Raw genomic sequence first — 22,919 nt, 5'->3', positions numbered from 1 at the left:
TGAACTGAGTTTTGTTTCAAGAAAAGTGCTCTATACTCTTTCCAAAGAAATGGTGATGCTATCTTTTCTGACTCTACTCAGTCCCTTTTCAAATGCTGATCTAGTGTTTAATATGATGAGAATGAGAGAATAATAACCACCTTTGCTGTGCCCAGAAGTCCCAACCACATGAACAACAATAAAAACCATCCTATAGTTTGAAATCATGGACTCTAGTAAAGTAGGTCAAATTCAAACTCCGTTCACAATATTTCACAGTAAAAATATACTTTATATCACAATCCAACACCACACACACACACAATTGTTTTATAAAATAATACTTATGTTTCCTGCATACAATATACTCTTCTATATTCTATTATTTAGTTCTATTCCATTCCATTTTGTTATGTTACATTTCATTCTAAGAGCTACTGAATAGATTTTTGGTCACAAGCCTCAGTTTACAACAAAAACCAAAAAGTCCTAAAATATCCAGCATGTTTCTAACAGGCATTTTGAGGAGATGAGTTAAAGCATGCCTCAAAACCCTAAAGCGCCGGTGGCCAGCCCAATGAGGTTAACCACCATATATATTAGAATCTGCATTTCCAAATAGCCAGGAGCTTTTCTCAAGTTTTCTTTTGCAGGTTTGGAGGTGCTGATTTTTCTGTTTCTAGATGTATGGCAAAACCAATACAATATTGTAAAGTAATTAACCTCCAATTAAAATAAATAAATTTATATTTTAAAAAAAGATAGTAGATTGCAGTTTTTAAAAAGGATATGGCAAGTCACCTTATTCTCATTGACTGTGGAGGCCCAGCATGCTGCTGCTGCTGCTGAGTCGCGTCAGTCGTGTCCGACTCTGTGCAACCCCATAGATGGCAGTCCACCAGGCTCCCCAGTCCCTGGGATTCTCCAGGCAAAAACACTGGAGTATGTTGCCATTTCCTTCTCCAATGCATGAAAGTGAAAGTGAAGTCGCTTAGTCGTGTCCGACTCTTGGCGACCCCATGGACTGCAGCCCACCAGGCTCCTCCATCCATGGGATTTCCCAGGCAAGAGTACTGGAGTGGGGTGCCATTGCATAGGCTGCCTCAAAATGTGCCTCAGTGGCATACTGATTATTTTGGATTAAAGTTAAGCAATGGTCAGTGCAAGAGAGACACTCTCCCTCTTTTCTTTCTCTTTCAAAACAGTAAATAAATCTCTCATGTGACAGGTACATTCCCTGTATCCAAAGGTAGGACATCCTTTCCACCAATGACAGGGAATTCAGAGCTGAGAAGCCTATAAATATAAACCTGGTGCCTTATTTAATTACAACCCCAAGCTCAAACTGTTTAGATTCTTCACTAATTTCCTGTCAGTTTCTCACACATTTGTTTCTTTGTCTGGAAAGCATAAAAGCTGCCTACTTTGGTCACTTCTTAGGGTCCCATTTCTATGAATTAATTTTGTTTCTTTTTCTCATGTCAATATGTCTGGCATCAATTTTATTACTAGTCCAGTCACAAGAACTCAGGAGGGGTAAGAGAGAAAAGATTTCCCCTACCAACAGACAATTCCTTTTTAAGTTGATAACTGTTATTTAGTCATTAAGTTATGTCTGACTCTTTTGTGACCCCATGGACTGTAGCCACCAGGCTCCTCTGTCCATGGGATTTTCCAGGAAAGAACTGGAGTGGGTTGCCATTTTCTTCTCCAGGGGATTTTCCTGACCCAGGGATGTAACCTGAGTCTCCCACTTTGGCAGCTGTATTCTTTACCGCTGAGCCACCAAGGAAGCTCCAAGTTGATGATGTTCCCCACCATGTAAGTCTGAGAACAAGGCAGAGTCCACTTTCCATTCTTTTTCCCAGGCCTAACAGTTGTATCTCTGGCTGTACCATGTAGAGCAACGCACCTCAGATTTAGAGTCTGGAAACAATGAAAACAAGATTCAGAGACAAATGGCTCCTCTGTAGGTACACAGCCATCTGGCAGCCTGGTCTGGGTACCATTTTTACCTTCTTCTTCACTTTAGAGATGCAGCTTCCAGTCTATTTATCTCTACCTCATAGATGCCCACTTCTGCTAGTGGTAAAGAATCCTACCAATGCAGGAGACACAGGAGACATGGCTTTGATCCCTGGGTTGGGAAGATCCCATGGAGTAGGATCCCACTCCAGTATTCTTGGCTGTAAAATTCCACGGAAAGAGGAGCCTGGCAGGCTACAGTCACAAAGAGTCAGACACAACTGAGTGACTAGGCATTCATTCATTCATAGATGTCCACAAAGTTCACCCTGGCTTCAATTTTGCTGCCACAAGCCAATCAATCTCAAGGGAAATCAACCCTGAATACTCGCCGGAAGGCCTGATGCTGAAGCTGAACCTTCAGTATTTTGGTCATCTGACGTGAACAGCTGACTCATTGGAAAAGCCCCTGATGCTGGGAAAGATTGAGAGCAGGAGGAGAAGAGGGTATCAGAGGATGAGATGGCTGGATGGCATCACCGATGCAATGGACATGAATTTGGGCAAACTTCAGGAGATGGTGAGGGATAGGGAGGCCTGGCATGCTGCAGTCCATGGGGTCTCAAAAGAGTCAGACACAAATGGGTGACTGAACAACAACAAGCCTTTATCATCTCCTGCCTACAGCCAGCATCACTTTTAGGCTGCTAACAGAGCATCTATTAGAAACACACAACTGTACTGTACTGTAAGTCACTTCAGTCGTGTCTGACTCTGTGCGACCCCAGAGATGGCAGCCCACCAGGCTTCCCCATCCCTGGGATTCTCAAGGCAAGAACACTGGAGTGGGTTGCCGTTTCCTTCTCCAATGCATGAAAGTGAAAAGTGAAAGTGAAAGTGAAGTCATGTCCGACTCCTAGCGACCCCATGGACTGCAGCCCACCAGGCCCCTCGGTTCACAGGATTTTCCAGGCAAGAGTACTGGAGCGGGTTGCCATTGCCTTCTCCGGTCAGTATGGTATCTCCGAATAAAGTATTATTAAGTTCAGCAGCACTTAGAAATTCAATGAATCTATGTACTAAGCATCCAACATTTAAGAAATTAAGTCAAATTGTAGAACTCTTTAGTCCCTCCTCCTGCCACACGCTTCTACTTTTCCTAGTCACTGAACTAGCACCTACAGCCTAAGCGTTTTCCTAAATGCTTGCCATACTTGCCTGTATTTTTGTTAGAGAGCAGAGAGTGCATCAGCATCACACTGTGTCTTAGTCCCCCTTTTCCACAGTCTGCAAGTTTATGCACAAGGGATCATGTAACTCCTGAGATTTCAATCTTCTGCTCACTTACAAAGTTCAAGTTTCTTGTAATTTAGCTTTGCCTACATCTGCAACCTTGTCACTCACTACTCTCTCATATAACCTGCTCACCACAGCCCCTCCCAACAAAGTGTCCAGACTGGACATTCTCAAGCAAACTTTCATGACTTAGAGAAGTAAATTAATGGTTCGGTTCTGTGAAATAAAATGTAAAGTGACCTGAGGCATATAACCCTTTTTAAAATCTATTAAATACATTGAAATTGTATTAGAACATAGTTTTATGAACATCAATGACCAATTTTGACATCTTAAGAGTGAATATAACTTGTTTAAACACTTCCTCTATTTGAATTATAAGAATTTACCTGCCAACTTTGTAAGTTTTCGGGCTTGGGACTCCCCAATAGAGTTGCTTTCATTAAATTGTTGATATAGATGTGAATGATGAAAACTTTTGAACTTCTCAACTTTAGTATAAATAACAAGATCAGATAGGGCCATAGATATTTTTATCTTTGTGATGCAAACAAAAAAAAAAAACAGTAATTTCACAATTTTGCACTAATCATTTGAAAAATTCTTTCTCCAATAAAGAAAATATGCTTTCAAATCAATGATTTTAGTTTTTTCATAAGATTATATCCTCAAAAACTATTTGGATTGGGTCAATGTAAATATGTTCAATGATAATAGCACTTGATGTTACTTACCAGGCAATCTAAACCTAAAATCCCAATTTATGCAGTAAGTACTGAAGATGGCAATTATTTCTATTTCCTTTTCCCAAAGGTCTTAGTCTGGTCTCATAAATTTTACAAGTTCAGGTATTTTAGACTATTTCCAATGTGATCTAACATTTTGGAATAACTTCTGCTGTATAGTACACTATTGTACACTTTTCCAGCCCAGGATCTATATTCTCTGCACTTCTGTTAGCCTCTTCCAAAGTGTGTTTTTTTTTTCTTTTTTCAGGAAAACATTGCCAGCCCATGCTCAATCCATGTGCTTAAGTGTCGATCATGTGGAGTGGGCGTGGCTAAGCAGACTGCATTCCCCTGGCAACAGTAACCAACTTAGGCATGTGTGCATACTTGGATCACAGCCAGCCGGCCGAGATCCAAAAGGAGTCAGCTTGGGCAGCTGAAAAGACAGGACTTTCAGATTTGAATCTGAAAGCATGTAAAACTGAAGCTTTGCAAAGGCTTGCACCCATATTAGGAAAGTGGGGCCAAAGTTGGCAGAAAGAAAATTCTGTGAACTTTGCTTAATACAACTTTAACCAATCATTCCTGAAATTAGATTCCCTTTCCTGAATGTTTCATTTCTATGGACCAGCTGAATTAATTCATATTTTACTTAAAGCAGCTGAATTAGTTTTGTATTGCTTGCAACCTTGTATACCTTCCTTTGTCGTGCTAACTTGTATACTTAAAATACTATATAATATAAGCAGTGATTTTCTTATCTTCACAGTAATCTCTCCTTCAAGGCAGAGACATTACCTTTTGTACACGGCACAAGGTCTAATATATGAGAAGGCTTAATATGCGTTGGCTGTAGAGAAAAAGAATTTACGAACAGCTAACACGGGGAAAGAGGTAACAACTTCTAAAATTTCTTTTCCACTGCTAATTTTTCCCAAAATAAATTTTAAATGATAAACTAAAGTGATTACAAGTAGGAAAAAGATGTTTTCCTCCAAAAAGTTTAAAAAATTCTCAACTAACAAAAAAATAAAACAACTTTTCAATCACTTGTAAAATTTTCACAAAACGTTGCCTCACCTTCTTTTTCCTGAAGAGTGGGATTCCGACCACCCGTTTCAACTGTTCTTCCTTTGCCAAATCATCTTGAAAATCACCCACTGGTTCTGGTTCTTTGGCACCACTTCCATCCTCCTCTTGTTCTATCTCCTCCTCTTCTTCAAATTCCTCTACCTTCCCATGCATATCAGAACCTTTCCTTTCAAGGGTTTCATGTAAGGTTCCTATTTTCTTGTTTCTAACTAATATTTTGAATTTTAATGCCTAGAGAAACAATTTGAAAAAGATACAATTATACATGTACAGGTAAATTTGTACTTGTCATGGTCATTGAAAAGTCTTTCATCATATTTTCAATATGCCCACAGTAGTAATATATGTAGCTCCTTTTTCCATATTCCTAAAAACCTAATAGAAACCAAGAGATCTACCTGGTGGCTCAGAGGCAAAGAATCTCCCTGAAATGCAGGAGACCTAGGCTTGAACCCTGGTTGAGGCAGATTCCCTGCAGAAGGGAATGACTATCCACTCCAGTATTCTTACCTGGAGAATCCCATGGACAGAGGAGCCTGGAGGGCTACAATCTATAGGGTTGCAAAGAGTCAGATACAACTGAGCTACACTAGACTATCCTTTTTATCAAAATATATTCACCTAAATGCTCATGGGCTATTTCCTAGGAACATTGCAAAGATACACCACTATAATTAAAACTAAGCATTTTTCATTGATCTCTAGCTCAGTTTCATTGGCAATTATAATAGCAGTAGGCTTTTTCTTAGCCTAAGCTTCTCAGACAAAATATTACCTCTGGTGAAGGTAGTCTGTCTGAAAAATTATCAAGCGTATATGACAGCAAGGCATCCCCAAATGTAGCGAGCAAACTGTCGGCCATCACTTCTTGTTGGGAAGGGGAGCAGTGATTTTCTAAAGAGAGCACCACTGGGTACTCAGATGCCTAAAAAAATTAACCATTACCACGGTTAATAGTCAAAATTCTTCAATAACTTTAATGCAATTAATAGAAGTACTTAATTGATTTTAAAACTAACTTCTAATGTTCAGTATCTTAGCAAAATAATTACCTATTCTTTAAACTGAAAATACTTTTGAGTCTGACAAAACAGGGAACATTAAATCTGTATATAAAGGTAAATTAGTCCTAGTTGTACTTAAAATATAGGGAAAAAACTGAAACTCCCAATAGTTTAAATAAATTTGTTAAAACTCCCAATTTTTTAAAATAAATTATAGCATAGTCATATAAAGAAATGATAAAGATCTGTCACAAAGGAAGTAGAGCTATATACACTGCTATAGATATACAGTATCTTTGATCTAGTCTTATGAAGAAAAACAAGTTGCCAAACAGTAAGATTCTACATTTTTACTTTATAAGGTACATATGTTTCAATATTTTTAGGAAAAACTTTAACACTAATATGTTAGAGAAAATGTTAATTTTCTACTTTTTTCTATTTTAAATTCTATAATCGAAATTCACTGCATTATAATTAGAAACAAAGATAAAGATATTTCCAGGTTTTAAATAAGAAAGAATATCTAGTAAGTAAAAGCAACTTTGTGTGTGCGTGCGTGTGTGTGTGCGTGTGTGTGTGTGTGCGTGTGTGTGTGTGTGTGTGTGTGTGTGTGTGTGTGTGTGCATGCTAAGTCACTTCAGTCATGTCTATTCTTTGTGACTCTGTGGATTCTAGCCCACCAGGCTCCTCTGTCCATGGGAATCTCTAGGCAAGAATACTGGAGTGGGTCAAAAGTGACTCTACAAAGGTGTTTTCCACCACTGTAACTTTTAAATTTGCCACAAAATAGTGAATATCACTCATTTGGAGATCTTATTCAAAATTATTTTCTTCCTTTCCACATATAATTTTCAGGGCACATTTGCCAATTTACAGTAACAAGAAAAGGAATTGTAAGGTCTGCTGAATTATTATAGACCTTTGATATATATGTCATATGTCATATTGCATATAGCATACCACATTAAGTCTGAGTCTATTAATTTCTTATGGCTGCTGTAACAAATTACTATAAATTAGGTGGCATGAAACAACAGATATTTATCTTTTCATAATTGTGGAGGCCTAGATTTTGAAATCAGTTTCACAGGCTAAAATGAAGATGCCAGCAGGTTCTAGGGGAGATCTGGTCCCTGCCTCTTTCAGCTTCTGATGGTGGCCAACATTTCTTGGCTTGTGGTCATATCACTCCAGTGTCTGGCCCTCATCTTTGCATTGCCTCTTCCTCTGTTATGTGTCAAATCTCCCTCTGCCCCCCATGAATAAGGATACAATACTGGCATTTAGGACCCGTCCAGATAATTCAGGGTGGTGTCTCATCTCAAGATTCTTAACTTATCACATCTGCAAAGATCCTTTTAACAAATAAAATAACATTTACAGGTTCCAGGAATTAGAATCTAGTATCTTTGGGGCTCTTATTCAGCCTACAAAATGATCTTCCTGTAAATACCCACATATATTTATAGGGCTTCCCTGGTGGCTCAGATAGTAAAGAATCTGCCTGTGGAGACCCAAGTTCAATCCCTGGGTCAGGAAGATTCCCTGGAGAAAGGAATGGCAACCCATTCCAGTATTCTTGCCTGGAGAATTCCTTGGACAGAGAAGCCTGCTGGGCTACAGTCCATGGGGTCACAAAGAGTTGGATACAACTGATAAACTAATACTTTCATTTTCATTTATACATATATAAACTTAAGTCTAATATCAAGAGAAGAGTGTAAATTTTTTTTCCCAAATATAATAAGTGATTTTGAGTTTAGGCAAAGTGAAGGCCTAGTAAATAGATTTCTCACTTAGGCCCTGACTTTACTCACTGGGAAGAGCTCATTGTCTTCTGTGGTCTTTGTTCCATCCTCTGGGAAAATCATCTTGTCTTTATCCTCCTTGGCCATATCTGAAGTACGAACTGAGGAGTTGGCTTTTCTTAAAGCCAAACAACTTTTGCAGCTCGCTTTCTGACTAATGGTGGTTTTAAGTTTCCCCTAACAAGTCAGACTTATCTTTTGTTTTTAGCAATCTAATGCCCTCAAAAACCACAATTTCGTATAAACCACAATTTCATATATGCTTGTTTCTAGTAAGTCGCATGTGCTGGGGCCTATACTCAAAGTTCTTTCTGCACCATAGATATCAAGTGTATTTTATTTCATCACTCTCTTATCCCCAAGTTAATGGCAACTATGTTGAGTAGAAAGTCTAAACTTCAGTCTAATCTTTGCTGCAAAACTGTGTCACTGCATCCAACTGAGAAGTTTCATTGAGTCTGTTGAAAGCCTTTTTTTTTTTTTTTTTTTCATTCCATCACGTACTCTTTGGAGTCTTAGAAGTTGTAGATGTCTGTCCATCCTTGTAAGGCCTTTGAATTTTCAGACTGTCTCTATTTCCTTTTATTCCCTCAGTTATACACCCTGAATGAAGTGGGAGAGTTTGGTACAAAAATATTTGGGAAGAGTATTTCAGATGAAGGGAATAGCAAGTGCAAAGGCTTTGAGATGGGTCTGAAAAGAGGTAAGGAGGCCAGAATGGCCACATGAACAAAGGAGAGAGGAGGAGAAGACGTCAGGGAGGTAATGGTAAACAGGTCATGTATGGCCTTGGGAGTCATGGTACAGATTTTAACTTTTATTTTGAGTGGAATTAAAGAGTTTGAAAAGGGGAATGCCATGATTGGACTTATCAAAAAGTCACTCTGCTATATTAAGATGAAACTGCAGAAGAGGAGGGAGAGAAGTAGAGACCCTGGATAAGAAGCCATTGCAATAATGCAAGTCAGAGGTGATGGTAGTTGACCAGGAGAGTGACAGTGAGAATGGGGGAAAGGGATTAAATTCAGTGTACATTTGGAAAGTAGAGCCAGGAGGATTTGCTGAAGGATATATAGAGGATTTAGAGAGAAAAGAAGGGAACATTAAAGTAGACAATAATGATTTAGGGCAAACACAGTTGTCATTAAGTGAGATGGAAAAGACCATAGGAAAAGTGGGACTAGGAAAAAGAAGGATATGATCTGGAGCTCAAGCTGAAACATGTTAACTATAGCTATTAAACATGCAAGTGGAAATGTCAAATAGGAAGTTGTCTACACTGGTGTAAAATTTAAAGGAGAAGTTTGGATAAATTTAAACATCAGAAATTAGATGGTTAAGAGAATCAATGCCATATATTAAGGTTTTATATTATGATAAATTTTAAAACATTTTATAAATATTTAGTATTTTATACTCTAATAAATAATGGAACAATGAATCTAAGTATGTGATTTTAAGTTAGGCTTCTGTTTACAGATAAAAGATTGACCAAGCTAGGAGAACTTTAGGTTTTTCAACTTTTTAAGTTTAATTTATTAAATAGACATTAAGTACTTAGATTTTGTTAAATCTCTTCAATTACACTACAATTGAAGTACTTAAGAAAGAAATCAAATATACTAAGTTTAAAAACACAATTTAAAATGTCTGAAGGTGCTCAATTAACCAAGCTTGTCAATGAGATCAAGTATTACTCAAAATTAAGTGACTATTAAAACCTGCTCAATTTACAGATGAGTATTTTTAAACTGAATTAGAAGCTTTAGACAGAAAGAAATAGATCTTTGAATCTTTAACTTAATAAATTTAATAATAATTTTTAAATCCAAAGTAAACTTTTAAACATTCTTTTCTGTATAAATACCTGCCATCAGAGTATAAAATATGCCAAAAGTTGAGATAATACATTTTTTACATTTGTGTCCTGAAAGTAAAATATCTGAATGTTGGTAAAATATTTACTATTACATAGAACAGTATTTCTTAAACTTTTTGGCCATAACTCATGGTAAGAAATATAATTTACATTAAGACACAATACACATGCATGCATACATATACACACATATAATATAATTACATAATTAAACAAAAAGTTCCTTGAAACTACATATACCGTCCTACCTGAGATCTGTTTTAATAAATCTACCTTTAATGATATACTCCCTGAAGAAGGAAATGGTAACCCACTCCAGCATTCCTGCCTGGAAAATCCCACCTGATGGGCATACAGTCCATGGGGTCACAAAGAGTGGGATATGACTGAGCATACACACATAATGATACATAATGCATGGATTTTGCTGCCAACTAATGGATCATAACCTACAATTGAAAGGTCACTGATCTAAACTAAGGCCAAGCATTATAGGATTTTGAAACAAATTATCTTATGTTTAAATAACTGTGACTGAACAAAGGCATGTACATACTAGGAATGCATATTTGTTTATAGCTTGGATAACAGTTTTAAACAGAAGCTTGCTGGTGAATGTATAGCCATGGTATACAACAGGTTCATTTTGTGATCCGTCCCAGCAGTCAATTTCCAGACAGCGGCATCCTTTCACAAGGGCACTAGTAAAATTTAAACAAAATAAAATTGTCACTCCTGGACTATAGGTTAAACCTTTAACCATATTCCATGGACTATACAGTGCATGGGGTTGCAAAGAATCAGACACAACTGAGTGACTTTTACTTTCATTTTTAACCATATACTACCTGGGTTATATTGCCTACTAGTAGATCAAAACCCTCTGTGGTTTTATAGAAAAATTTTTTTTCATGGAGGACAAACTTAAGAATATTGCTTCTTGCTACAATCTCTCAGTTCAGTTCACTTCAGTCAGACTGCTCAGTCATGTCCATCTCTTTGCGACCCCACGAATTGCAGCACACCAGGCCTCCCTGTCCATCACCAACTCCCGGAGTTCACTCAAACTCACGTCCATTGAGTCAGTGATGCCATCCAGCCATCTCATCCTCTGTCGTCTCCTGCCCCCAATTCCTCCCAGCATCAGAGTCTTTTCCAATGAGTCAACTCTTCACATGAGGTAGCCAAAGTATTGGAGTTTCAGCTTCAACATAATTCCTTCCAAAGAAATCCCAGGGCTGATCTCCTTTAGGATGGACTGATTGGATCTCCTTGCAGTCCAAGGGACTCTCAAGAGTCTTCTTCAACACCACAGTTTAAAAGCATCAATTCTTCAGCGCTCAGCTTTCTTCACAGTCCAACTCTCACACCCACACATGACCACTGGAAAAACCATAGCCTTGACTAGACGGACCTTTGTTGGCAAAGTAATGTCTCTGCTTTTCAATATGCTATCTAGCTTGGTCATAAAGATAGGTTAACTTTATCCATGATCAAGCCAACCTTTAGCTGCTTATTTTAACTACATGGTTTGGTCCCCAGCAAAAAATGAGGGGATTGCACTGTGTCATGGCAAACCCTTTACTCAGAAGCTGGTAAGAGAAAGCTCTCTTTCAGTGGTGGTATGGAAGCCACTTTTCACTGTCTCACACTGAGTGAAATAATTGAATAACGAATCATGGGAATGAATCATGAAAAATTTCTCACTCAATAAAGAAATTCTCCACTTAAATAAATCTAAGGGGGTTTCAAGAAATAAAATCTTTAGTGCAGTTAATATTGGTTTTTATCTTTTAAAGAGGAGGAAACTGAGACATAAAAAATGTTATACCCATCAGGTAATTAACAAATGAGGGACTGGGAGGAAAGATAAACACCAGAAACTTAAATATTAATAGGTAAACATCACTCTACACCACCTCTCACAAGTAGAGAAATTTCGAAGACTTTTATCAAACTGTAACCCTCATAAGTGGGTAAGGAAATAGAGGAAGAAATATAATTAAAGTTAACTTTAAATGTTCACAGGGGTAGAACATTTTCTTGGAATTCAAAATTAAATTTCTGTATTTCTAAATAAACCTATTGAAAAGGTATTTTCTCTCAAAAAAATATAATGATGTATGAACAGAAATTTCTGTAGAGCTATGAATGGGCTTATCCTTACAGGATTTTAAGTGGGTTTATTTATGAATTTGTGGATTTATGTACTTACATAGATTTTAAATTACAGAAGCAATGTTAATTTGTGAGTTTGATGTTATCATGGGATTATAAGATATATTTTCTATGATTTTTCCTAAGTAATATCACCCAATCACATAGCTTTGAATGACATCTATATGCCAAGGGCTTCCAAGATTATTTTTCCAACCTGGATACTTCTTAAGGTCAAGAGGGGTGGTGGTGAGAAGATACCCTTCATCCAAAGTAAGGAACAGCAGCTAAGCTTTGCTGGAGCAGCCATGAAGAGATGCCCCACGTCCAAGGTAAGAGAAACCCAAGTAAGATGGTAGGTGTTGTAAGAGGGCATCAGAGGGCAGACACACTGAAACCATAATCACAGAACTAGTCAATCTAATCACACTAGGACCACAGCCTTGTCTAACTCAATGAAACTAAGCCATGCCCGTGGGGCCACCCAAGATGGACGTGTCATGGTGGAGAGGTCTGACAGAATGTGGTCCACTGGAGAAGGAAATGGCAAACCACTTCAGTATTCTTGCCTTGAGAATCCCATGAACAGTATGAAAATGCAGAATGGTAGGATACTGAAAGAGGAATTCCCCAGGTCAGTAAGTGCCCAATATGCTACTGGAGATCAGTAGAGAAATAACTCCAGAAAGAATGAAGGGATGGAGCCAAAGCAAAAACAATACCCAGTTGTGGATGTGACTGGTGATAGAAGCAAGGTCCAATGCTGTAAAGAGCAATATTGCATAGGAACCTGGAATGTCAGGTCCATGAATCAAGGCAAATTGGAAGTGGTCAAACAAGAGATGGCAAGAATGAACATCGACATTCTAGGAATCAGCAAACTAAAGTGGACTGGAATGGGTGAATTTAACTCAGATGACCATAATATCTACTACTACAGGCAGGAATCCCTCAGAAGAAATGGAGTAGCCATCATGGTCAACAAAAGAGTCCAAAATGCAGTACTTGGATGCAATCTCAAAAACGACAGAATGATCTCTGCTTGTTTCCAAGGCAAACCATTCAATATCACAGTAATCCAAGTCTATGCCCCAACCAGTAACGCTGAAGAAGCTGAAGTTGAACGGTTCTATGAAGACCTACAAGATCTTTTAGAACTAACACCCAAAAGAGATGTCCTTTTCATTATAGAGGACTGGAATGCAAAAGTAGGAAGTCAAGAAATACCTGGAGTAACAGGCAAATTTGGCCTTGGAATAAAGAATGAAGCTGGGCAAAGGCTAATAGAGTTTTGCCAAGAGAACACACTGGTTATAGCAAACACCCTCTTTGAACAACACAAGAGAAGACTCTACACATGGACATCACCAGATGGTCCACACCAAAATCAGATTGAGTATATTCTTTGCAGCCAAAGATGGAGAAGCTCTATACAGTCAGCAAAAACAAGACCGGGAGCTGACTGTTGCTCAGATCATGAACTCCTTACTGCCAAAATCAGACGTAAATTGAAGAAAGTAGGGAAAACCACTAAACTATTCACATATGATCCAAATCAAATCCCTTACAATTATACAGTGGAAGTGACAAATAGATTTAAGGTATTAGATCTGATAGAGTCCCCGAAGAACTATAGATGGAGGTTCGTGACAATGTACAGGAGTCAGGGATCAAGACCACCCCCAAAAGAAATGCAAAAAGGCAAAATAGCTGTCTGGGGAGGCCTTACAAATAGGTGTGAAAAGAAGAGAAGTGAAAAGCAAAGGAGAAAAGGAAAGATACAAGCATCTGAATGCAGAGTTCCAAAGAATAGCAAGGAAAGATAAGAAAGCCTTCCTCAGAGATCAATGCAAAGAAATAGAGGAAAACAATAGAATGTGAAAGACTAGAGATCTCTTCAAGAAAATGAGAGATACCAAGGGAACATTTCATGCAAAGATGGCCTCGATAAAGGACGGAAATGGTATGGACCTAACAGAAGCAGAAGATATCAAGAAGAGGTGGCAAGAATACACAGAAAAACTGTACAAAAAAGATCCTCACAACCCAGATAATCACAATAGTGTAATCACTCACATAAAGCCAGACATCCTGGAATGTGAAGTCAAGTGGGCCTTAGAAAGCATCACTACAAACAAAGCTAGCAGAGGTGATGGAATTCCAGTTGAGCTATTTCAAATCCTGAAAGATGATGCAGTGAAAGTGCTTCACTCAATATGCCAGCAAATAAGGAAACCTCAGCAGTGGCCACAGGACTGGAAAAGGTCAGTTTTCATTCCAATCCCAAAGAAAGGCAATGCCAAAGAATGTTCAAACTACCGCACAATTGCTCTCATCTCACATGCTAGTCAAGTGATGCTTAAAATTCTTCAAGCCAGGCTTCAGCAGTATGTGAACTGTGAAATTCCAGATGTTCAAGCTGGTTTTAGAAAAGGCAGAGGAACCAGAGATCAAATTGCCAACATCTGCTGGATCATCAAAAAAGCAAGAGAGTTCCAGAAAAACATTTATCTGCTTTATTGACTATCCCAAAGCCTTTGACTGTGTGGATCACAATAAACTGTGGAAAATTCTGAAAGAGATGGGAATACCAAACCACCTGACCTGTCTCTTGAGAAACCTATATGCAGGTCAGGAAGCAACAGTTAGAACTGGACATGGAACAACTGACTGGTTCCAAATAGGAAAAGGAGTATGTCAAGGCTGTATATTGTCACCCTGCTTATCGAACATATATACAGAGTACATCATGAGAAACGCTGGGCTGGAAGAAACATAAGGTGGAATCAAGATTGCTGGGAGAAATATCAATAACCTCAGATATGCAGATGACACCACTCTTATGGCAGAAAGTGAAGAGGAACTAAAAAGCTTCTTGATGAAAATGAAAGAGGAGAGTGGAAAAAGTTGGCTTAAAGCTCAACATTCAGAAAACGAAGATCATGGCATCTGATCCCATCACTTCATGGCAAGTAGATGGGGAAACAGTGGAAACAGTGTCAGAATTTATTTTTTGGGGGGTCTAACATCACTGCAGATGGTGACTGCAGCCATGAAATTAAAAGATGCTTATTCTTTGGAAGGAAAGTTATGACCAACCTAGATAGCATATTGAAAAGCAGAGATATTACTTTGCCAACAAAGGTCCGTCTAGTCAAGGCTATGGTTTTTCCAGTGGTCATGTATGGATGTGAGAGTTGGACTGTGAAGAAAGCTGAGCACCAAAGAATTGATGCTTTTGAACTGTGGTGTTGGAGAAGACTCTTGAGAGTCCCTTGGACTGCAAGGAGATCCAACCAGTCCATTCTAAAGATCAGTCTTGGGTGTTCTTTGGAAGGAAGGATGCTAAAGCTGAAACTCCAGTACTTTGGCCACCTCATGCGAAGAGTTGACTCATTGGAAAAGACTCTGATGCTGGGATGGATTGGGGGCAGGAGAAAAGGGGATGACAGAGGATGAGATGGCTGGATGGCATCACTGACTCCAATGGACGTGAGTCTGAGTGAACTCCAGGAGTTGCTGATGGACAGGGAGGCCTGGCGTGCTGCAATCCATGGGGTCGCAAATAGTGGGACATGACTGAGCGACTGAACTGAACTGAACTGAACTGGATACTTCTTCCAAATCCCAGACACATATACCCAACTGACTATCTAGTCTAGCCCTTTGATAACTAACTGATATCTCCAACTGAACACAGACATCATGGAACTTTTGCTTTTGAATCACACCCTACAATGGCTTCACCATCTCTGCCCATAATGTCTTCACATTCTAGGTTATCAGGCCCAAAATCCTGATACTCTCTTTCCCTCATACTTCTCTTCAAACTGCCTGGTAAATCACCTTGTTGGCTCTGTCTCCCTAAAATATTTCAAATTCAACCATGTATCTCAACTGCTGCCTCATGAATTAACCATCTAGATCACCATCATCCCTGGACTCCTACAATATTTTCCCAAAGCATCTTCTACCTCCACTCTTTCACCATCAGTCTTTCCTCCTCAGTAAAGAATAAATTAAATTATGACATTTTCCTAAGGAAAACCCCTCCAATGAATTACAGCTTGCTGGAGTAGAAACCACTAGGAACTTTCAAACATTTTTTAAATGTGATGGATTCAAAAATCAAAAGAAATACCTTATATATCCCCAAAGGTCACTTGGTCCCCATAATTGGTCAGATATCAAGTATGTATTATGTGAACTTGAAATAAAATAATCAGTCAATGGATGAGTCATATCTTGGTAAACATGATCACACTTATTATCAAATAGCAGACATTCAGATGAATCCATATATCTTCTAAAACCTTCAAATGACATCTGGTGTGCTTGTTTAACTTTAAAAAATAAAAAGAATGCAGAAATACCATAAATAGTATAAAAATTACATTTCACTTTAAACATAGTAGCAGAGCATGATTCTAAAGTATTCATTTAGAATTAATACTGATCTAAGTTTCTTTGGAAACAAATTTTTCTAAGGTTTTTATTTTTAGTTCTTTCAAGACTAAATATTACTTAATCATCTCTTCTTTTAATGTTTAAAAAACATATACAAGACTACTATATTTAAAATAGATAACCAACAAGGAACTATTGTTAGAAAATTTTTTTTAATAATTAAAATACATACAAGAAAAGGACACGTGTCGTAGATTCATGAATTTCCACAAGTGAACCATCCATGTAGCCAACACCAAGGTCAAAGAACAGAAGATGACAGCACCCCAGAAGACTGCTGCCTGCCAACTTTCTAGTTTTCCTCCAAACCCCAACCCCCAACTGCCAAGTATATTCAATGGTATGGCTTCTAGAAGCAGATAAGTTTTCTTTAGTTTTTGCGTTTTACATAAATGAACTCACACAATATGTATTTTTTATGACTGGTTTGTTTTGCTCAACATTATTTATAAAATTTATTCTTATAGTGGTACACAGATATTTTTTATTCCTATTTTTGTATAGCTCTCCATTGTGTGAATATACCACAATTTATCAATTCTGTTCTTGACAAGCATTTAGATAATTTCCAGTTTGGGGCTATTTACAAAACTACACTGCTATAAATAACCAGTATATATCTTTTGGTGCAAATATGTACATGTTTCTATTGGGTGCATTCTTATGAATCGAATTACTAAGTCATTTGCATATAATTATCTTTAGCAAATGATCTGTGAACTTTTTTGCTCAGTATCATATATACCAAAATTATCTATTTAAGCAGAACACTGGCTCTGGAATGAGACAGCTTGGGTTAAATCCACTAATTTGTTATATACGACGAGTCTGTTAACCTCTCCCTGTCTTAGAAATGATGGCAATCATAACACCCATTCGTGCATACTAGTGCTGTATATTAGATCTATAAAAGTTAGTTACTGTTGCTTTTGTTGCTGATAACTCAGTTTGCCTCATATTAAAAGTTGGTGTGAGTATTCACTTTAGAGAGTGGTCCTTGGCAGAGAATTTTATTTCTGGGAATTTAAATTACAGAAATAGAGACTCAGACAAAGCTTGATATGCAAGAATGCTCACACCAGCATTATTTATAAAAGCAAAATAAATGGGGGAGGGGAGGAAAGAGATTAAATCTCAAAATATGACACAATACTAAGCAGCCATTACAAATAATGTATCAGAAAAAAATATATAGTGACATTAAGTAAATGTTTATGACATCATAAAAACAAAAAAGCCAGCATTCAAAATGCTATTACAATCTTACTTTTAAAAATGAAAGCTAGAATAAAATACATAAAATATTTATAGTGATGCAAACTAAACTCTCTATTTCAAAGCTATACAAATTAGAAACATGCAAGTGAATGGGGCAAATGCTTCATATATCATAATTGTAATGATTTGCATGAATTTATTCTTTTTCCCAGTGCAATTACCAGTGATTGGCTTATAGCTCTTTGAACTATTAACTAAGTAAATATCTTTGGTAATGGAATAGAAAACAAACTCATGTTATGCCCTTAAAAACTACCAGACTGAGATGACAGTTAATCTGATGGATTTTTATATTTAAAATAAAATGAGGTTCTCCTCATTTGGTACATGTCACATATCACTGTGGGACAAGGTTGAGAAACTTAGCAGCATTTGGGACTATAAGTTCATAATTCAAATTGGCCCCAATAAGTCTCTAAAGTGATCAATAGCCTTGTAAATGAAATGAGTGGTCTTGCCTGTGTGCAAAACTATCTGAATGGAAAGCAGAGGAAGACTCAAAAGATGGAATAGATACACATTATAATATTATAGTTAAAATGTAAACACAATTCCAAAATGTCAGTGGCACCATTCCACTATGCTTTTGTACCTTTTAAGTTGGGCTTCCCTGGTGGCTTAAACTGTAAAGAATCCTCCTGCAGTGCAGGAGACCTGGGTTCGATTCCTGGTTGGGCAGATCCCCTGGAGAAGAAAATGGCAACCTACTCCAATATTCTTGCCTGGGAAATCCCATGAACAAAGATGCCTGGCGGGCTACAGTCCATGGGGTCGCAAAAGAGTCAGACACAATTTAGCAACTAAACAACAACCGTTTAATTTACCATCTGCAGGTAACAATTCCAAAGTACGTGTTTTAAAAATCTTCACTGGAACAGGGCCATAAAGTGCATGTCTGTGAACTGGTTGTTTCCAGGTGGAAATGATATAAAGAGTTTGAACCAAAACATAAATCAATTCACTACATTCTTATGGAAAGTCTTTGCAATTGAAAGTAAAGACTCCATTGTGTATATGTACCACAGCTTTTTTATCCATTCATCTGATGATGGACATCTAGGTTGCTTCTATGTCCTGGCTATGGCAAAACCAATACAATATTGTAAAGTTAAAAAATAAAATAAAATTTAATTTAATTTTAAAAAAAAGAAGAAAAAAAAAGGAAGAAAGAAAGTAAAGACTAAGCATCTGGACTCATCAGATGTGCTTAGAGACGTACTTGTTTTACATTCTGATACAAGTGCTTTATCTTGCTGCAAACTTGCAAGTTTTAATGGAGACCAAACTCTTACTAGCACTATCTTCAGTCTTACCACAACGATGCTTAGAAGCATTCCAAGTCTTTATGTGGTACCGAGTCATGAGCCAAAATCTAGCTTACGACCAATGAGACCTACATGATTTAATCCCTGCCTATCTCTCCAGGTTCGAACCACACTGTCCTCTTCCTGTTCCTTGCCTCTCCACCTCAGAGCCAACACTTCCCTTGCCTAGACGTCAGACCCTTCTCCCATTTTGTCACATGACTAATTCTTTCTCATCATTTTTGTCTCAGCTCAAATGTTACATTCCCCATGAAGGACTCTCCTAAACACTCACCTGAGCTAGACCTTGTGGGTTGTCTACTGTCTATTTTATTTTATTTTTTTCATAGTACATAGTACTCTCTGAAACTATTTGTATGTTTAATTATTTATTGTCAGTCTCCTTCCAACCCTTATCAGGAATATAAGACCTAGTTTGCCTCATACTCCACTGTATCCTCAGGCCCTAGAAACATGCTTGGTTGCCACAAATAAATGCTTCAGTAAATCAGGAATGTATGAGTCCATGAAGGAATGTTTTGTTTTGTTAGAACCCATATCATCATATGTTAAGCACTGGTAGACATAAACCAGTTTGCAAAGGCAGAACTCGGGCTTTCACATGTGTGTGTGTCTGCTAAGTCCCTTTATCTTGTTTGACTCCTTGCGACCCTATGGAGTGTAAACTGCCAGACTCCTCTGTCCATGGAATTCTCCAGGCAAGAATACTGGGGTGGGTTGCCATGCTCTCCTCCAGGGGATCTTCCTGACCCAGGGACTGAACTCACATCTCTTGTATCCTGCATTGGCAGGTGAGTTCTTTACCAATAGTGCCTCCTGAAAAGACCTGCACTTTCATATATCCCTTATTAAATAAATATTCTGAGCTATTCCATTAATCTCTGTAGGGTTAAACAGCATGCTTTAATAGTGCTTTTTCTGCAACTATATGAATATTGTATTATATTATGTCTTTATTATTTTATTTAAAAATAAGTATAAATGGAAAAAATTGAAGTGCTTTACCCATTAAAGATGAAACAAAGATCAAAAACTATACAAGAGATCACTAGCCAAAATGGTTATTGGACTTAAACCAGATGAGCGCATAGGAAAATGAAAGAAAAGCAAAAATCTTTTAATGTTTATGAAATGTTGTAAACAATTAAGTGTCAACAACAGAGAAATGAGTGATTTTACAATGTTTTATCTCTTCCCTAGAACTGTTTTCGTTTAGCTAATTTAATATTCTATATTTTGTCAATAATATATAAAAACAGAAAACTGCCTACACCTGGGTTTTTATCTTACTAATGAATATCAGGACCCTTTCTTCCATTATGGTATTTATAATAATAAGATCCTCATCTTGTTTTCCATGCCTAAGTTCATCTCTGAACACTTGAAAGATACAGAAACAGTTAAAAGGAAGGAACTGGACAATGAAAGAAAGTCGTGGTTACACAACATAGCTTTCTAAAAGGTATGTACACTGTCTGTAAGTTACAAAATTATAACTGTCAATATATAATATTACCTAGAAGAAAGCTGACCCAATCAAGATTGAATTTGAAAACTTCTATTAATAAAAAACAGTTTGCATATAAATATTTGATAAAACTTTGAAGTACAAGCATACCTTCTTCAATAGGCTCATATTTCTGAATGATCTCAGAAGCAATACTTTTATTGAAGTCAAGTGTATACTGTTCTCGCATCAAAAATTCGACCAGGTTCTTTTCTAAAAGAATTTTCCGGTTTTCAGAATACGTGTTGAAAATCTCAATAATTTCTTCTCTGTATGTAATAATTCGATAAATTGTTCTAAATTCTTCTATGGTGATTCTTCCTTGTTTCAGCCTGTCATTATCCTACTAAAAAAATTTACTGGTGGGCTCACATTTCAAATGTAAAAAATACACAAAACAAAAATGTTAGAGTAGTTGTGTAATATATATACCAACTCATCCTGAAAACAAGTTACATTGGATTCTTATTTTACATAAATATATAAAACTGCATGAGATGATGCCAAAGCTTGGGAATCACTAGTGGATAATTACCACTTAAAACCTGGTGGCTTTATTCTCTATTACTACTTCTGCTTTGCAAATAGGTTGGATTTCACATATATGCATTAATATACGGTATTTGTTTTTCTCTTTCTGACTTACTTTACTCTATATGATAGTCTGTAGGTCCAACCACATCTCTACAAATGACCTAATTCCATTCCTTTTTAATGTGGAAAATAGATAACTAATTCAAATGGGTTGAATACAGAGTTCCAAACAACAGCAAGGAGAGATAAGAAAGCCTTCCTCAGCGATCAATGCAAAGAAATAGAGGAAAACAATAGAATGCGAAAGACTAGAGATCTCTTCAAGAAATTAGAGATACCAAGGGAACATTTCATGGAAAGATAGGTACAATAAAGGACAGAAAAGGTATGGACCTAACAGAAGCAGAAGATATTAAGAGGTGGTGGCAAAAATACACAGAAGAACTGTACAAAAAAGATCTTCATGACCCAGCTGATCATGAAGATATAATCACCCACCTAGAGCCAGACATCCTGGAGTATGAAGTCAAGTGGGCCTTAGGAAGCATCACTAAAAACAGAGCTAGTGGAGGTGATGGAATTCCAGTGGAGTTATTTCATATCCTGAAAGATGATGCTGTGAAAGTGCTGCACTCAATATGCCAGCAAATCTGGAAAACTCAGCAGTGGCCACAGGACTGGAAAAGGTCAGTTTTCATTCCAATCCCAAAGAAAGGCAATGCCAAAGAATGCTCAAACTACTGCACAACTGCACTCATCTCACATGGTAGTAAAGTAATGCTCAAAACTCTCCAAGCCAGGCTTCAACAATATGTGAACCATGAACTTCCAAATGTTCAAGCTGAATTTAGAAAAGACAGAGGAACCAGAGATCAAATTGCCAACACCCACTGGATCTTCAAAAAAGCAAGAGAGTTCCAGAAAAACATCTATTTCTGCTTTATTGACTATGCCAAAGACTGACTGTGTGGATCACAACAAACTGTGGAAAATTCTGAAAGAGATGGGAATACCAGACTACCTGACCTGCCTCTTGAGAAATCTATATGCAAGTCAGGAAGCAACACTTAAAACTGGACATAGAAAACAGACTGGCTCCAAATAGGGAAAGGAGTATGTCAAGGGTATATATTGTCACCCTGTTTATTTAACTTATATGCAGAGTACATCATGAGAAATGCTAGGCTGGAGAAGCACAAGCTGGAATCAAGATTGCCAGGAGAAATATCAATAACCTTAGATATGCAGATGACACCACCCTTATGGCAGAAAGCGAAGAACTAAAGAGCCCCTTGATGAAAGTGAAAGAGAAGAGTGAAAAAGTTAGCTTAAAATGCAAAATTCAGAAAACTAAGGTCATGGCATCTGGTCCCATCGCTTCATAGCAAATAGAAGGAGAAACAGCAGAAACAGTGACAGAATATTTTGGGGGGCTCCAAAATCACTGCAGATGGTGACTGCAGCCATGAAATTAAAAGATGCTTGCTCCTTGGAAGAAAAGTTATGACCAACCTAAACAGCATATTAAAAAGCAGAGACATTACTTTGCCAACAAAGGTCTGACTAGTCAAAGCTATGGTTTTTCCTATAGTCATGTATGGATGTGAGTTGGACTATAAAGAAAGCTGACCACCTAAGAATTTATGCTTTTGAACTGTAGTGCTGGAGAAGACTCTTGAGAGTTCCTTGTACTGCAAGAAGATCCAACCAGTCCATCCTAAAAGAAATCAGTCCTGAATATTCATTGGAAGGACTGATGTTGAAGCTGAAACTCCAATACTTTGGTCACCTGATACAAAGAGCTGATTCATTGGAAAGGACCCTGATGCTGGGGAAGATTGAAGGTGGGAAGAGAAGGGGATGACAGAGGATGAGATGGTTGGATGGCATCACCAAC

General features: G+C 37.6%; 1 protein-coding gene across 2 annotated transcripts in view; it reads right to left on the bottom strand.

The window, feature by feature from the left end:
* The window catches only part of PLCZ1 (phospholipase C zeta 1), a 48,826-nt gene that overhangs the window by 15,852 nt on the left and 10,055 nt on the right, over positions 1–22,919 (bottom strand). Inside the window, exons 4-9 of one of the 2 annotated variants that reach the window (XM_070788629.1) lie at positions 20,600–20,831; positions 16,053–16,254; positions 10,311–10,455; positions 5,836–5,985; positions 5,049–5,291; positions 3,630–3,777 (exon numbers count right to left, since the gene is read on the bottom strand). In XM_070788629.1, the coding sequence (XP_070644730.1) occupies positions 3,630–3,777; positions 5,049–5,291; positions 5,836–5,985; positions 10,311–10,455; positions 16,053–16,254; positions 20,600–20,831 (1,120 nt within the window). The remainder of the gene's footprint in view (positions 1–3,629; positions 3,778–5,048; positions 5,292–5,835; positions 5,986–10,310; positions 10,456–16,052; positions 16,255–20,599; positions 20,832–22,919) is intronic. The other variant, XM_070788630.1, reaches the window with a different exon arrangement.

The sequence above is a fragment of the Bos indicus genome, chromosome 5 (genome assembly GCF_029378745.1).
Source record: "Bos indicus isolate NIAB-ARS_2022 breed Sahiwal x Tharparkar chromosome 5, NIAB-ARS_B.indTharparkar_mat_pri_1.0, whole genome shotgun sequence".
In the NCBI taxonomy this organism is placed as follows: domain Eukaryota; kingdom Metazoa; phylum Chordata; class Mammalia; order Artiodactyla; family Bovidae; genus Bos; species Bos indicus.
This window is presented reverse-complemented; position numbering and strand designations above follow the sequence as displayed.